Source organism: Quercus lobata, chromosome 2, assembly GCF_001633185.2.
Source record: "Quercus lobata isolate SW786 chromosome 2, ValleyOak3.0 Primary Assembly, whole genome shotgun sequence".
Classification (NCBI taxonomy): domain Eukaryota; kingdom Viridiplantae; phylum Streptophyta; class Magnoliopsida; order Fagales; family Fagaceae; genus Quercus; species Quercus lobata.
Window position 1 is genome coordinate 68,415,015 of NC_044905.1, and position 15,591 is coordinate 68,430,605.

General features: G+C 33.2%; 2 protein-coding genes across 2 annotated transcripts; both read right to left on the reverse strand.

The window, feature by feature from the left end:
• Positions 1 to 5,439: 5,439 nt before the first annotated feature.
• LOC115969219 lies at positions 5,440 to 6,639 on the reverse strand. Its single transcript, XM_031088821.1, has 3 exons — positions 6,448 to 6,639; positions 6,211 to 6,404; positions 5,440 to 5,995 (listed from the first exon to the last, which is right to left on the reverse strand). The coding sequence occupies exons 1-3, from the start codon at positions 6,637 to 6,639 to the stop codon at positions 5,440 to 5,442; spliced, it is 942 nt and encodes a 313-aa protein (XP_030944681.1).
• A 4,529-nt stretch (positions 6,640 to 11,168) lies between these two features.
• Positions 11,169 to 11,654, reverse strand: LOC115969228. Its single transcript, XM_031088833.1, has one exon. It carries the CDS (start codon positions 11,652 to 11,654, stop codon positions 11,169 to 11,171), a length of 486 nt encoding a protein of 161 aa, XP_030944693.1.
• Between the last annotated feature and the right edge of the window lie 3,937 nt (positions 11,655 to 15,591).

A 15,591-nucleotide genomic window follows, 5' to 3' on the forward strand; every position in this document is an offset into this window, starting at 1 on the left:
GTAAGGTTCGCCAGTAAGCTGTGGGCCATGGTACCCGTACAAAGCCCAGCCATAACAGGAAGTGAGGACATGGCCAGAGGACTTCCAGTCCAACCCTGTTGGGTCGGGCCGGGCCTGTTTAAGAGGCGTCCGAGGAGGAGTGTCTCCTCGGACACATCAAATGGGAGTCCAACACACACCCTTCACATAGTGGGAAATCGTCCCAAATCGAAGGGAAATGCTGGACGCTCAGGGGGGCAACCACAACTGCCGCATTAAATGCAAGGAAGCTACTTTTCCAGCCGCATTAATGTGGAGAGGACAGGAGAACAGTATTATCTTGGCCAGTGCAACTCACAGAAAAGGAGGATGATGTCCTATGGGACAGGCACTCACGTAGAGGCCCAGATGATCAACAAGTGTAGGGCCATTATCATTCGAAAGATGCTATATAAGAGAAGAAAACCCCCATGATCAAGGGATCGGAAGCTGGAGAGCAAAAAGTAAGGAAAAGGGAAGAGAAAGAAAGAGAAGTTCTGTAAACAAAGCCTAAGTTATTGTTCCATGAACTGTTATCCCAGGAAACTTAATAAAACATCTCCACGTTCAAATGGTTGCATCGCTTACTAACAATTACGTTCATTCTGTCTAGACCTAGTTCTTCGACCCACTCTCTACAAATTCATTGTTGAGGGTCTTTTGGGCCAGAATCGCCTGCTTACTGGGCCTGGGCCCCAAAATCTGCTCTTACATTTGTTATTGTGGAAATTTTTTGGATGTTTATTTTGATTTAGATGGGTCTAAATGTAATAATAATATTATGAAACAAAATTGCATAGACACTTTAGATGGGTGGCTATACCGTGTTGGACACAGTCATTTGACACTTCTGCACACGTGGATCTAATGAAAATGCCTAAAAAATATAAAACCTGGTGTAGTGGCCTTGATTGATGACTATTTCATACTAGATCTATGGTTTTTTTTTTCTTTTTCTTTTTTTTTTCTTTTTGAGAATTGGATCTGTAGTTTCAATTCAAGTGATTACTGAAAATTTTAAAATTGTCAACAATCTTTGTATTGGATTTTTTTTGCATAACTTGCTAATTATATAGTCACCCTATTTCCAACCATAGACACCACAATAAACACACAACTGTGATTAAGTTGCAGATGTTGCATAAGAACAATTAGAGAGCACATATGGTTATACATCTTCGGTTTTATAGTATATATTGATGATGCACAAAAAATCAGTAGGTTTAATGTTCCGGGCTTCAATGGGCTTGAGATTGCTTATAAGGCCTGAAAAGAAAGAAGCACAAGATCAAATGTGACCGGGATGAACTGGCCAAGAACCTTCCGATGCTTAAGTTAGTTTTCTCTCTTGAACTCTGGAATTCCAACTCCATAAGTGGTGAAAAACTTACTTTGATTTCATATGGTTGAGTCCTTTTATAGTGAGCTTTGGAGTGGTTACTTGTTTAGTGACTTCCTTAACGTAGATGGAAGTTAGAAGGTTCAGACTTAACTTCTACAACGACCATCAGAAGTTAAGAACTTAGTGGGAAGTTAGAGCGATGAATAAAGATTTTGCTCCTACTTTAGAATAGTAGAACATGGTCCGAATCATAAGCTTTTGGATATAGATTTACTTTGAAAATTTCTAAGTGTTTAGCGGTCGTCTAAGTGACTCCATGCTGGACGACCTTCTTGCACTTGGATGACCTTTCTGGTCTTGGACGACACCATGGACGAATTGGAGATAGTCTAATTTTGGGTTCACCATCATATATAAATAATAAAAATATAAACATCAAGAAAGTGACCTTAAATATGTTATTTTATAGGGAGGTATGCCCCTGAATGTGATGGAAGCTACCAAGAGAGATACGTAGGAAGTTAATTGGTATATTCAAATATTTGTGGAAGAAACCAAGATAATTCCAACTAATTTTTTTTTTTTTTTTTTCGATTTTAGATCTAAATTTTTTAATAACTTTTAAAAAACTACTATTGTGATGAGCGGTTATTAGTAAGTAAAAAAGTGATCTCAGTGATAAGCCCAAATGTAAAATTATGGTCAGATGTGATATTGGTAGTGCTTATTGTGATGATTGAATTGTCAATTATAAGAAAAAAAATAGGGTACCACCAAATGTGACAAAGTACGGTCAGAAGTAATGTTAATACTGCCTAATGTAATAATGGAATTGTCAAATTTGAGAATAAAAAATAGGGTAACACTATATGTGACAAAAATAGAGTCAGATGCGATGTTGGTATTGCTTAATGCGACAGTGGAACCATCAAATGCGAGAAAAAAGTAAGAGAACCACCAAATGTGAGAAAAGAACTGTCACATATGATGTTGGAATTGCACAATATGAGGATGAAATTGTCAAGTGTGAGAAAAAAGTAAGGGAACCATCCAATGTGACAAAAGAACTATCACATGTGATGTTGGAACCGCACAATGTGAGGATGGAACTGTCAAATGTGAGAAAAAAGTAAGCGAACCACCAAATGTGAGAAAAGAATTGTCACATGTGACAAAAATAGAACAGATGCGATGTTGGTACTGCTTAATATAACAATGGAACCATCAAATGTGAGAAAAAAGTAAGAGAACCACCAAATGTGAGAAAAAAACTGTCACATGTGATGATGAAATTGCACAATGTGAGGATGGAACCATCAAGTGTGATAAAAAAAAAAAAAAAAAGGGAACCACCAAATGTGAGAAAAGAACTGTAAAATATGATATTGAAACAGCACAATATGAGAATGAAATCGTCAAGTGTGAGAAAAAAAAAAAAAAGAGAACCACTAAATGTGACAAAAGAACTGTCACATGTGATATTGGAAATACATAATGTGAGGATGGAATTACCAAGTGTGAGAAAAAAGTGAGGGAACCACTAAATGTGCAAAAGAATTGTCACATGTGATGTTAAAACTATATAATGTGATGATGGAACCGTCAAATGTGAAAAAAAGAAGAAGTAAGGGAACCACCAAATGTGACAAAAGAACTATCACATGTGATATTGGAACTGTACAATATGATGATGAATCTATCAAATGTGAGAAAAAAGTAAAGAAACCACCAAATGTGACAAAAGAACTATCACATGTGATGTTGAAACTGTACAATGTGAGGATGGAACTGTCAAGTATAAGAAAAAAGTAAGGGAACCACCCAATGTGACAAAAGAACTGTCACATGTGATGTTGAAACCGCACAATGTGTGAATGGAACCGTCAAATGTGAAAAAAAGAAGTAAAGAAACGACCAAATGTGACAAAAAGAATTATCACATGTGATAATGGAATTGCACAATTGCACAATGTGAGGATGGAACTGTCAAATGTGTGAAAAAAAGTAAGGGAACCATCAAATGTGAGAAAGGAACTATCACACGTGATGTTGGAACTGTACAATGTGAGGATGAAACCGTCAAGTGTGAGAAAAAAGTAAGGAATCACCCAATGTGATAAAAGAATTATCACATGTGATGTTGGAACTGCACAATGTAAGGATGAAACTGTCAAATGTGAGAAAAAAAAGTAAGGGAATTGTACAATGTGAGAAAAAAATTGTCACATGTGGTATTGGAACTATACAATGTGAGGATGGGACCATCAAATGTGAGAAAAAAGTAACCTGATATTGCAGGTTACCTACTAGTGGGTACAGTTACCCCCGCTTTTTTTTGGGTACCGTAGAATTACCCGATTTTCTTAAAGCAAACATACAATAGCAATTTTTTTTTTTTTTTTTTTTTTTAAGATAACTACATCAACTATTGTCACCTTTCACAAAACTCGAGTTGCATAAAGGGGTAATTCTTACATACTCCTACTGCAGTGCTTTGGAAGTATGTACGTTTTTCACTTCAAAATGGGGGCTTTTTGGGTATAAATTTCGTTAAAATAGACTAAATGACCAATTTGCCCTCGAATATTACCTTAAAAAATGAAAAAAGGAAATCATATATGTTTATGTTTAATTGTTTGGGATGAATTTGTTTTGTCGTTTATTTATTTATTTTTAATTAATTAATTTATTTATTTTTGTTCAGACCTCTTCAAAATTTACGAAAATTAACTTTGCAGTATAAGATCATATGACCTTATAAAAATCATTAATACAAAATAAATAAATAAATGAACACAGTATTTAATCTCTTTTCTACAACGGAAAAAAAGGAGCAGATTTTACTTGACACAACCTAACGATGCATCCAATACCAATGACCTGTGCCTAGAATGCATTGCTAGATCTCTGCTCTAGAAAGCTATAAAGGCAACAACAAACGCAGTTTGACCCAAGGCTTCCCTTTCTTCATTACTTCTTTCATGACGAGGGACCCAAGGGATCAATAGACTGGGACTTCTCCCTCTCGCTCTCTTCTCATTGGATTCCTCTCATTCCACTTTGAAATAGGAACAACAACAAGAAGAAGATGGCGCATGTGGATACTATGTTCATGTGATCTGTGCTTATTTGATGTTTCATTGATTCAGATCTATTGCATAATTAATTATTTGGTTAATATTTGATAAAATCTCTATAACCATAACAAGCTAGGTTAAAACTGAAAAAAATGAAGGAAGAGGAGAAGTGAGAGTTGGAAGCCATGAAAGTCGAATGGCTTTGATACAATTGGAACACAATGCTTGTTTAAATAAATTGTCATTTGTATCCTTGGAGTATTGTGTGCATTGTATTTAGGCTAAATATATATTCTTTTACATTCATTTTACATACACTTGTTCACACAATATCCATAGTTGCATGTACAGAAATACAAATTTTAAGCAAAACAGTGATTTTCACATTTAATTCATGAAAAGTGAATGTAAAACAATGAGTGTGACAGATTACATATCCTTGTATCTATAATTTGGAGAACACAAGACAAGACTGTAGATAAATACATAACAATAATTCAAAAGATACCAAAGATTACTATTGAAAAAGAAATGCTAAAGATTAAAATGCAAAAGATAAGATGTGTGTTTAATAACATGCAACGTTATAGTTCCAATTTATTCGTATTCAGGTTCCAGTTAGCTCAATTGGTAAAGTCTCTAATAGTTGTATAAGAGATCTGGGGTTCAATTTCTACCTACACCATAAACTGATTAGTGTCTCGGTCTGACAATAAAAAACTATTATCAAGAGCGTACGTCATATGTTGAAATTCTGTAAAAATTTATTCATATTCATTTTACACATGAAGAAAGGAAAGCAACAGAAAAGATTGACTAGTTGCACTCGAAAGGCCATTGCTAGTAAGTAACGTTAATTATTTTATACATCAGCCTTACGCAGTGGGTGTGTAAGACACCCGCTAGACAGTGGCGCATCAGATACTTCCTAGTAAAGTAGACGTTGTCGTGGCTGAAAACGAAAGCAGGTACATTGGACTATGTCAACTAATAGACGGTACTTCAGCAACATGTACAAGATTGGCACACATGCAAATAAACCAATGACAAAAAAATCAATGGCAATTCCTGGTGATTATGATTCTTCAAGCAAAAGGATGCAGAAAATGCAACCATCATGGCAGCAATTGAGATGAAAAGAGTAGTGACTCCAATCATCAACTTAACAGGTAACGACACAAGGAAGTCCTCGTATGAATAACGTGAGGTAAGGATGCTCAAGAACGTAATTAGGGATGTTGAAGAGCAAAATACTGCAATTGCGCTTGAAACCGAATAGGCCAGGCCTAATTTAGGACTTTGGTGGTTTAATTTATCATCTGGTTGGTAAGAAAAGGCTATAGTTCCATTTAGTGTTGCAACCACCATAGATGATTTAGCTGTATTCATCATCCACTTCTCTCCCTCCTTCCTTAACTTCTTGTGGTTCTTCGCAAATAAAACATATGGTGTTCCCCCGTTTCCATTTTTCATTTCTTTGAATACAGGTCTTACAGCCTTTTCCACCTCCTTCCATTGCAAATCATAAGGAATTACCATGAGAGACTTGTTAATTAGTCTTAAAAAACAGAAAATTTTAGGTAGACATTAAATCTAAGAGTAAACATGAGTGAATTTTCTACAAAATGTGATAAATGATCAATTATTCCAAAAGTTTAAATTATTGATTAATGGTAAATTCAATCATTTAATTAATATTCTAACAAAATGATTCAAAAACTTAGTACTCAAATCATATGAATAATTACCTTGAACCATAATAGTTCTCGCTACATTTGAAGAGCTGCTCCTGATATAGCATTAAGCTTATCTTCAGGTGCCAATCCTGCAGCTAAATGCAACATGTTGTTTCCATCTTCATCTATTCTATATGCTAATAGATCTCTAATTGAGCCTACCGCAAGTAAATTGAAGATGCTTTCATGGCGCTTCTCAACAGCAATGAAATAAACTTCTCTTCTTATAGTCTATTTTCCATAATAGATCAAAGTCAAAATGAATAAGCTTGACCAAAAACTCCACATTGCCTACATCTGCTGCAATAAATAGAACTAGTGAAAGCTCTGGAATTTCGTTTAAATTCTCAATATTATCTCTGTATGACTGAAGACACTGTTTAAGTAGTTCATGAGCTTGAGATTGCTTCGACTTTTCCTCTTTTAACTTCAACCCTGGAATTGACAATGAAATGAAAGTAGCCATACCTAAGTGAATTATAATTTATTAAAAGAATTGAATAGATCTAGAGTGTAAAGAGTGAATGTGCTACTGGTGCATGTGTTTCGTGTATATATGTTAGTGTTAGGGCAACAATAGATTCAAGAAATGAATACATTTTCCTTTGAAATTGTTAGATTAAATGATTAAATGCACAATTTCCAAATAGATTAAATTTTTGGAACAATCGGTAACTATGTTAACATGATATATCAAAAATCACTTTTAAGTTGTTTGGTTGTGTTTGCATTACAAGGTAACTATTCTTAATGAATAAACCAAAATTCCGCAATAGTTATTCTTGAAACCATGAAATAACTCCCAAAAAAAAAAAAAAAAAAAAAAAAAAAAAAAAAAAAAAAAAAAAAAAAAAAAAAAAGAAAAGAAAAGAAAAGAAATAAAGAAAGAGGAGAGTGAGGGGGGCAAATGTCATATTACATGTTTTGAATTAGAAAGTTGTCATTTGTAAAGTAAGAAATTGATCATTATTTATTCCATAAACAAAAATTCAAAGCAAAAAAAAAAAAAAATTGGAAGTAATATTTTGGAACAATGGATACTATAGTTTCAAGCAAACAAAACTGATAGCATAGTATGAGAACAAAAGAAAAAAAAATGATAGCATGGTAAAGTTTGGCCGAGCATCTAAGTTAAAAATTTAGAGAAGTATTATTTTCATAATATTTTTACAATAATTTCACAAAAAATTATAGGTGGCAAGTTGTTTTGTTTTGTTTTTTTTTTTTTTAGAAATAGGTAGTAAGTTGTGTTATTGGTTTTAATTTGAACTCACATTTAAAATTACTTTTTTGTCTACTAGTAACAACCCGCTACTTAAAATCTATTTTAAAAATGTTGTAAAAATATTATTGACATAGCATTTCTAAAAAATTTAAGTTCTTAGGTTAAGATGAACAATCTATATATAAATCCATACAAAAATCCCTTAGTCAGGTAATGGAGGAATTGTTCCTCCTTGTCTCTCTGTTGTTAAGCAAAGGGGGATTTTCCTCCTTGTCTTCAGCAGTAGAAGTTCTCTGTCCCTTCTACACGAAGGAGTGTTTTGTTTTGGGATTGTTCTTTTGTCTCTCTAGGGATATCAAGAATATCCATGGAGCTTGTGGGGTTTTTTTGTTGTGGGGTTGGGGAAACACTTTTCTTTTTGTGACGAGTCTACTACTCATTCTACATCGACAAATATGGAGGAAATCACTGATACTTGGCGAAAAGTGTCAAAGCAACAATTTGGACCTACTCTCAGTCGGGAAAGGTGAAATGTATGTGCCTGGGCATTATGAGCGAAATCAGTCTTGCACAATAGGGAGGAGTACGGTGGAGACTGGGAAAAGAGGGGGGAATGCAGCAAGCTCGGTGGAGGAGGGCAGTGCTGACGTGGTGCACAAGAAAGTTTCTTCAGTTACAACTCATGAAGTAACATCTTCTTTACTGCTGCCCACAACCATGCAGCTGGTTACGGTTTCAACGCCTACAATTATTGAGGAATTAGTGCTGCATAATTCCACGTTTGTGGCAGAAATAAATAATAATGATGAGTTATTATTGGCTCGGACTATTGTACCTGATATGAAGTCTAACAACCAGCTAGCACAGAATCTGAAGTGTAATGCAATCAATAGTCCAGCTAAGGTAAAGATTTTTTTGCCACCAAATCCATGCAATCCGGAGCCAATTAATGTAGAAGTTGATGACACAATTATGCCCGAGAATCTTGGAGCTTGCTGCGTTTTTCCTTCAACGGATATAGGCGAGTTGATTCCAATTAATGCCTCGGATCAATCAGTAAGGTCCAATCAATTCCTAGCAGCGGCTACACTGAAACCTATCCTATGGATACTGCAAGATGCTCGGTCTGCACAAGCATCTTATGTACGTTTAATTCCTCCAAAACCTCCAGACCGTGGCAGCCTTGCTCATCAACACACGGGGTGGACTCCTCCAATCAATCACATGTTCAAGGTAAACTTCGACAAAGCTATTTTTAGAGAGGAGCAGAAGGTAGGTGTTGGGGTAATTACAAGGGATGAGCATGGCAGGGTTATTGCATCCATGGCAGGTAGTATTTCTCTGCCCTTTTCTGTTGATACAGTGGAGGCTTTTGCAGCCAAGGAAGCACTTAAGTTCGATCAAGAGCGTGGTCTACTAGCCATTGTTCTCGAAGGTGACTCAAAGCGCACTATTGATTCTCTGTTATGTGAGGACGTATCCCTAGCAGACATTGGACACCTCATAGATGAAGCAAAGATGTCCGGTATTGGAGTGGGAATACGGGAGAGTAATAGAGCAGTTTTGGTTTCTTTCTCACAAATCCTTAAAGGTGATTCTCTTGGACTGATTCAACCTTTGAAGTTAGAAGAGCGTAGCTTATCACCAACGGTTTTGCTGACTAAAGATGCAAAAATGTTTGCAAACAGTTTTGTAAGATTGTTGTATTCTCACATTAAGAGAAACAACAATTAGGTTACTCATAGTCTGACTAAAAATGCGTTATGCATACCAGATTTTCAAGTATGGATGGAAGATGTCCCATCACATATTGTTTCGATTTTACAATTGGATGTAGTTGAATTTCATTAATAAAATCCATCAGTTTCTTTCTCAAAAAAAAAAAAAAAAAAAAAAAAAAATCCCTGAGTCAGCTGTTACTTTGATACCAAATTACTCATCTGAATTAAATGCTTAACCTTCCCTTGTATTCCTATCTCCGCTCCCTCGTCCATCATCTCCTTTTTTTCCAAAATTTTATTCATTCTCATTACCTTCTTCTTTGGCAAAATTAGAAATGTTTTTCAATGTGGCCCAACTAGCTAAATTATCAATTTTTTTTTAGGTCACACACACATCTTTAATATGATATAAATATATATATTATTATTATTATTATTATTATTATTATTATTATTATTATTAACTACCCTTTAAGTTATATTGATCACATCTAGAATTTTTAATCAGTTTAAATCAAAATTTGTTGTCTAATAAATATAAAAAATATAAAAATGAATAAATTCCAAATATATTAAATGATAAATGTTACTTTTATATACATTTGCATATACAATTTGATAAGAGAATAATTACAGTGAATATTTTTTATAATAAAAATGATATATTTTGTAAGAGCACGATTTTTTAACGACCCATGAACGGCGTTGGGCTCGCATATAAAAGGCCCCAACAATATGATTTATAGAGAGTGGGCTTGAAAGGTATGACCTTGGGCACAGGTGAGCGGTTTGGTCATAGTTCCTATAAGAAATGCTGCATGGGTGGGCTTGGCTGTACTAACTAAACCGCCCATTAGCAAGAGTTCTAAGACTCCAGCCCCACTCCAGCTTTGTTTTCTTCTCCTTTTATACTGGTGTTCCATTCCCTTTTTTGCATCCACGTGTTAATTTTACTTTTTGGGGTGTAGGCCTGTCCAGTCGACCCATACCTAGAGTGGTTGGGGGTTGCTGGAAAAGCACAAAGGCATGGGTTTAGGTATGGGCTTGTCAGACGTAGAATTCCGTACTACTGTGTTGACGGTTTTTTCTTTGCTCTGCCCCTACACTCAGTTTGCTCCTTTCTTTGGACATTTAGTGAAGTGCCGAGCAGGAGGTCGTCCTCGGCAATGGCTCTCCTCGGCTCGGGCCCTGGACCCTAATGCAGAGTGGGCCTGGGCCATGAATCATCTGGCCCCACATATTTTATTATAATTTTAAAAATGACAAAGTAAAACATATCACAAACATTTTAAACAATAGAAATTATGGCATCTTTTTTCTAATGGAAAAAGGAGGGGAAATTATGCATCCATATATATCTCTAACTGTCTACACTCAAGCTTATAATGTTTACTTATGAAAAAGAAAAAACCTTTTAAGAACGAATTGTATTATGAAAAATAAAGATTGAATATTATACTCGTTTTCTCTCCCTTCCTTCCATCTACCTCTATTCAATTATAGGGTAAATTATTAAGTGGAGAAAACCATTAGTACAAGATCTTTTTCTTTTTTTGAGATAGAGTTTTGATGATTATTCTTTATTGTCAGATCAAAATACTTGATTTTTTGTGTAAATGCGTTTTTCTTATTTGATGATAAGAGATTTACTAATTAAGCTAATTAGAACCCATGTGTAAAATGCTATTTTAAATTCAAACTATCACTTATTCAACAACCTAAAACCATCACTTATTCAACATCTTAGTGCGTCCATGACATCTAAGATTCAGAAATCCTCTTCTTCGTTCTAACTATTGAAAATATAAATCAATAAATAAATTAACACTGCCCTCAATAATGAGTGAAGTTCTGTACATTTTCCTTATTTATAAATTAAAGGAGTGGCTTAGATTGTGTTAATTTTCACAACATGCATGTTTAAGCAATGACTACCGTTTTTAACTTCAAATCAATTCTAGAATGAAAAAATTAAACCGTGAAATCCACCCTCCCAAAAAAAGCAAGAAACATTATAAATACTTTCTTTTTTGACAAGAGTAATTATAATTACTTATGCTTACCGTATAAGCCACCCCTAACACATGTACAAGTGATAAATAATTCAGCTTGTTCATTTTCATCCCACTGGCAAACCATCTTATTAGTTTCAGAATAAAGAAACTGCACCATTTGACTGTGTCCTAACAAAGCAGCCATATAGAGTGGTTTCACCCCACTACCTAGGTTTGGCAGGTCTCTATTTTTCTCCAGCATCGCCTTTGAAATATTCACATTTCCAGTTGCAGCAGCATAGGATAGGGCCATGTTTCCAGCAATATTTTCAACACTTAGATCTTCGCTACTCATTGCATTACTCACTAAATTCTTTACAAACTCTTCCTTGATTGCTGCAGCAGCAACATGAAGTGTGGTTTCTCTTGCCTTGGTAATTTCTCTTTGAATTTTTAGAATGCCTTGAACAGATTTCCAGTCACCTTTCAGTGCAGCCAAGTAAAGCCTAGAGCGCTCAGTACGGGCTGCTTCATGAATCATGTGTGAGGAAATTCTTCGTGTAATTAGTAAAAATCATAGTGCAAATATTTAATTGAATAAAATACATCTATCACCTTTTCTTTTTCTTTTGGAGAAGAAATATCCATCACTTTTTATTATTATTATTTTAAGAATGAAATATCCATCACTTTTGATGTTTTACTTTATCTTCTATCAATTTCATTATGTCATATATCTCTCTTTTTTTTTTTCTTTTTTTTTTTTTTTTTTTTTTTTTCATTTTATATTTGGGTTACTTTATAATATTGGAAAAGAAATGATGTTTGACAATCTATAATTAGAATAGTATAAAATGAAACACTTATATGTAGTAGGATGAGGATTTTTTATTCGTAATATTGAATGTATATATAATTTAAATGTAAAATTGATTCTAAAGCAAAATTGACTGGAAATTTTATTTTAATTTAATTGTTGACTATAGTGATATGATATCTTTGTTAGAAATATCCATTTCTTGAAGAACTCATTGAATGCCAGCACAATTAAACGATGGGAAAATATAGCATTTACCAGCCTCTGAATTGACACCATCTGTTGCCATTGCCACTTATCAAGCTTTTGTGTACCTGAAATGGAAGATATCATTATTACATATAGACTTTTTTTAAAGAAAAAAAAAAAAAAAAAACTAATAAGAAATCCATATGATGTACGAAAATTTTAATAAAATATGATTTTTTTTTTCTGTACTAATTTTTGTCAAAATAAAATTTTACTAATATGGTAGTTATTAATAAATGTTTATTATGCTTTTATTTGTATATAGAAGTTAGAACTATCTATTTTGATTTAGCAAGATCCATAAAGGGTTTAAATATAAAATAAAATTTAAACTAAAATGAAAAAAAAAACTCTTCTATGATCATAATTAATGCTTGTCACAATTTGCTGAAGTAGTCTAGTATGAGTAGTAGACAATTATTTTCACATGGATTTATACCTTCTTCTTTTTTTTCTTTTTTTTTTTTCATTATTTGTAATCGGACCATTTTAAAATTGTATCAATAATATAACATATATGGAAGTATTTATTTTATATCTAAATAAGCTACTACGAAGCAAACATCATAAGTTAAAATCTTATTGCATCTATCTAATAATAAGTGGTACAAAAAGTTGTAAAAAATGTACAGCATTACTCGTTTATTTTTTATTTTTTTTATTTAAATCAAAGTTGAACCTGACATGTAATGTAAAGGAAATGATATTAATTAACATTGGTGAAAATTTTCTTTTTCATTAGTAATTGAATAATTATAATATTTTCGTTTATTATGAAATGAAAAAATTAATGTATATATTTTTATTTCTAAAATAAATAAATAAACAATCTTTTTTCTCATAAAAAAAAAATCAATTTTCTCAAATAGTTAAAGCATGAATGCTCAAATTAAACGTGGAAATAGTAAAAACATGAAAATCTTATAGTGCCACAAAACAGGTAGATGTTTTCATCAACAAAATATGAAAGAAGAAAGATGATAGGAGAAAATAAAAGAAGGGAATGCATGCATAAATGTTAGTATGTTACATCTACCTGAAAAATGATTAAGGTCAAATGGATTACGGACCTGCCCTCAAGATAGACCTCAAAATATAGTTAATACTCGAAGGCAATTCATCTGTACTAGAAGTGTGGACCTTTTTTTTTTTTTTTTTTTTTTTTTTTTTTTTTTTGAGAGAAAGAAGTGTGGACGTAATTGTTGAAGGGAAGAAAAGTTTTTGAATCGATGGAATGGTGGATGATTCCAATGCCCAAGTCTACTTAATTTTAAGCAAGAAGTCAAAAGGAGAGTAACAAAAAAAAGAAAAAAGAAAAAAGCATAATCATACATATCAAGTTAAACTTGAAGCACGGAAAAATCCAAATTAATTTTCAATTAATGTCTAATTTTCTGCTACGTACGATCCAATTTAATTTTCAAAGTTTTGGTGTCAAGTAACTCATTTATAATACACAATGCAAAAGTTAAGATGATAACCTCAACTACATTGTTAAGATCATCTCATCATCATTATTATTATTATATATTTATGTGCATAAGCACAAGCTACAACCTTGTCAATATTTTTAGGTAGGCCATGCCAATTATAATGAACTAGCTATAATTGATATTAGAGTAGTGCTACATTCACAATAATTTCATAAAACAAATTAGGTGGTAATCTGTTACTGATTTTCATTTGGGTCTATCATAAACACATCTTTTTTCACTTAGTACTCAAAATTTGCTACTCAAAATTTGTTTTGAAAATATTGTTATCTAGCTTTATTCTTGATATTGGCAACTTCTTTGTAAGTCAACTGTGGAAAGACTTGTTTCCTTGTCAATTTCTTGTTACCGGTAATAATATCTTAGTCACATTGGGAACACTTTTTAGTCAATTGAAAAGAATCTTTTCCTCTATTAGCCAAAAAAAAAAAAAAGAAAAAAAAAAAAAAAAAAAAAAAAAAAGAAGAAAGAAAGAAAGAAAAGAAATGAAAAAACGTTTTTCATCCATTTGTTTTGATGACAGTCATACCAATTCAGATTAAAGTATTGGTAAAAAAATGCAGGGTGAAACTTGGATCCAGCGTTTAATTGCACTGAGTGCATTGGACCCAAGCCATATCTAAAAGAGAAAAGAAAAGACTCTTTTCCTCCATTAATTTTGTCGACAGTCATGATTACTACATAAACAACCACTTGTAAGTCATTTGGAAAAAAAAAAAAAAAAAAAAAAATCTCTTGTTAGTCATTTGGGGAAAGAATATTTTATTTTCCTCCTCCAATCCTTGTTGGTATTGTGATTTCTCAGGAAGAGTGGAGGAAATTACCAATACATTATACTAAATTGGCCAGTTGGAAAAGTTTTTCATCCAATCCTTGTTGATAGTTGTGAATCTAGTGATATCTAGCTAATAAGGGGAAGATTTTTGTCCTTGTCCGGGCCATCATGCAATTGCAATTGTTAAATTTCAGGAAGGCGACGAGAAAATTACCACTGCGGTATCTTAAATTGGATCCCATTATGTTCCTGGACGTGGTGACTACGTTATCCTTTTTAATTTATTTTATTATTACTATTATTTTAATATTAACCATTAGTCCATAGCAAATCAAGATGTACTTAATTAGATATTGTCTCCGATTTTTTTGAGAGGAGATTTAGTCACTCTTAACATGTATTTAGCCCTTATTTGTGGATTTTAATTAACTCAATTGTTAAGTTTTTTATTGTCGAATAAGATATTAGGGGGTTCAAGTTCCACTTACATAAAAAATTAATTGGTATCTTATCCTGATGATAAAGAGTAATTATTATAGAGCATTACCATACGTCTGAAATTAAAACGAAGCAAACTCTCTCTCCTATTTCTCTTCTTTTTCTTGTATCGGAATCCACATCATTGCAGAATAACCTTGTTGTTCACCTTCGTTTTTACCGATCACCACTTCCATCACCAGTGATGGCTTTAGACACTCATCTCCCTCTCTCTCTCTCTCTCTCTCTCTCTCTCTCTCTCTCTAAACAATTAAGAAATATTGATTTTGGGGATCTGATCTAGTGAGATAGGAAAGAGAGAGTTAATCATAGAGGGGATGTGGGTCTAGAAACCACTGCTTCTGATGGTGGCAACGAGCTCAAGGAATCAATTGGCCATGGTCATGGATTTTTTCTGCTGATTTAGGTTTTTATTTTTATTATATTATGTATTTATGAGAGTGTGATTATGTGTGTTATGCTTTTTTTTTTTTTTTTGTGTAAAAGTCTGATGTGTCACATTACAATTGGATTATGCAAACAAGGGCTTTACACAACGTTCGGATTGAATTTAAACTATGGAATTTTTGAAAGCATGAAAATAATTTATGTCTATAGATGTAGTGATGTAGGGTATAAAATAGTGAGACTTCAACATATAAATTCA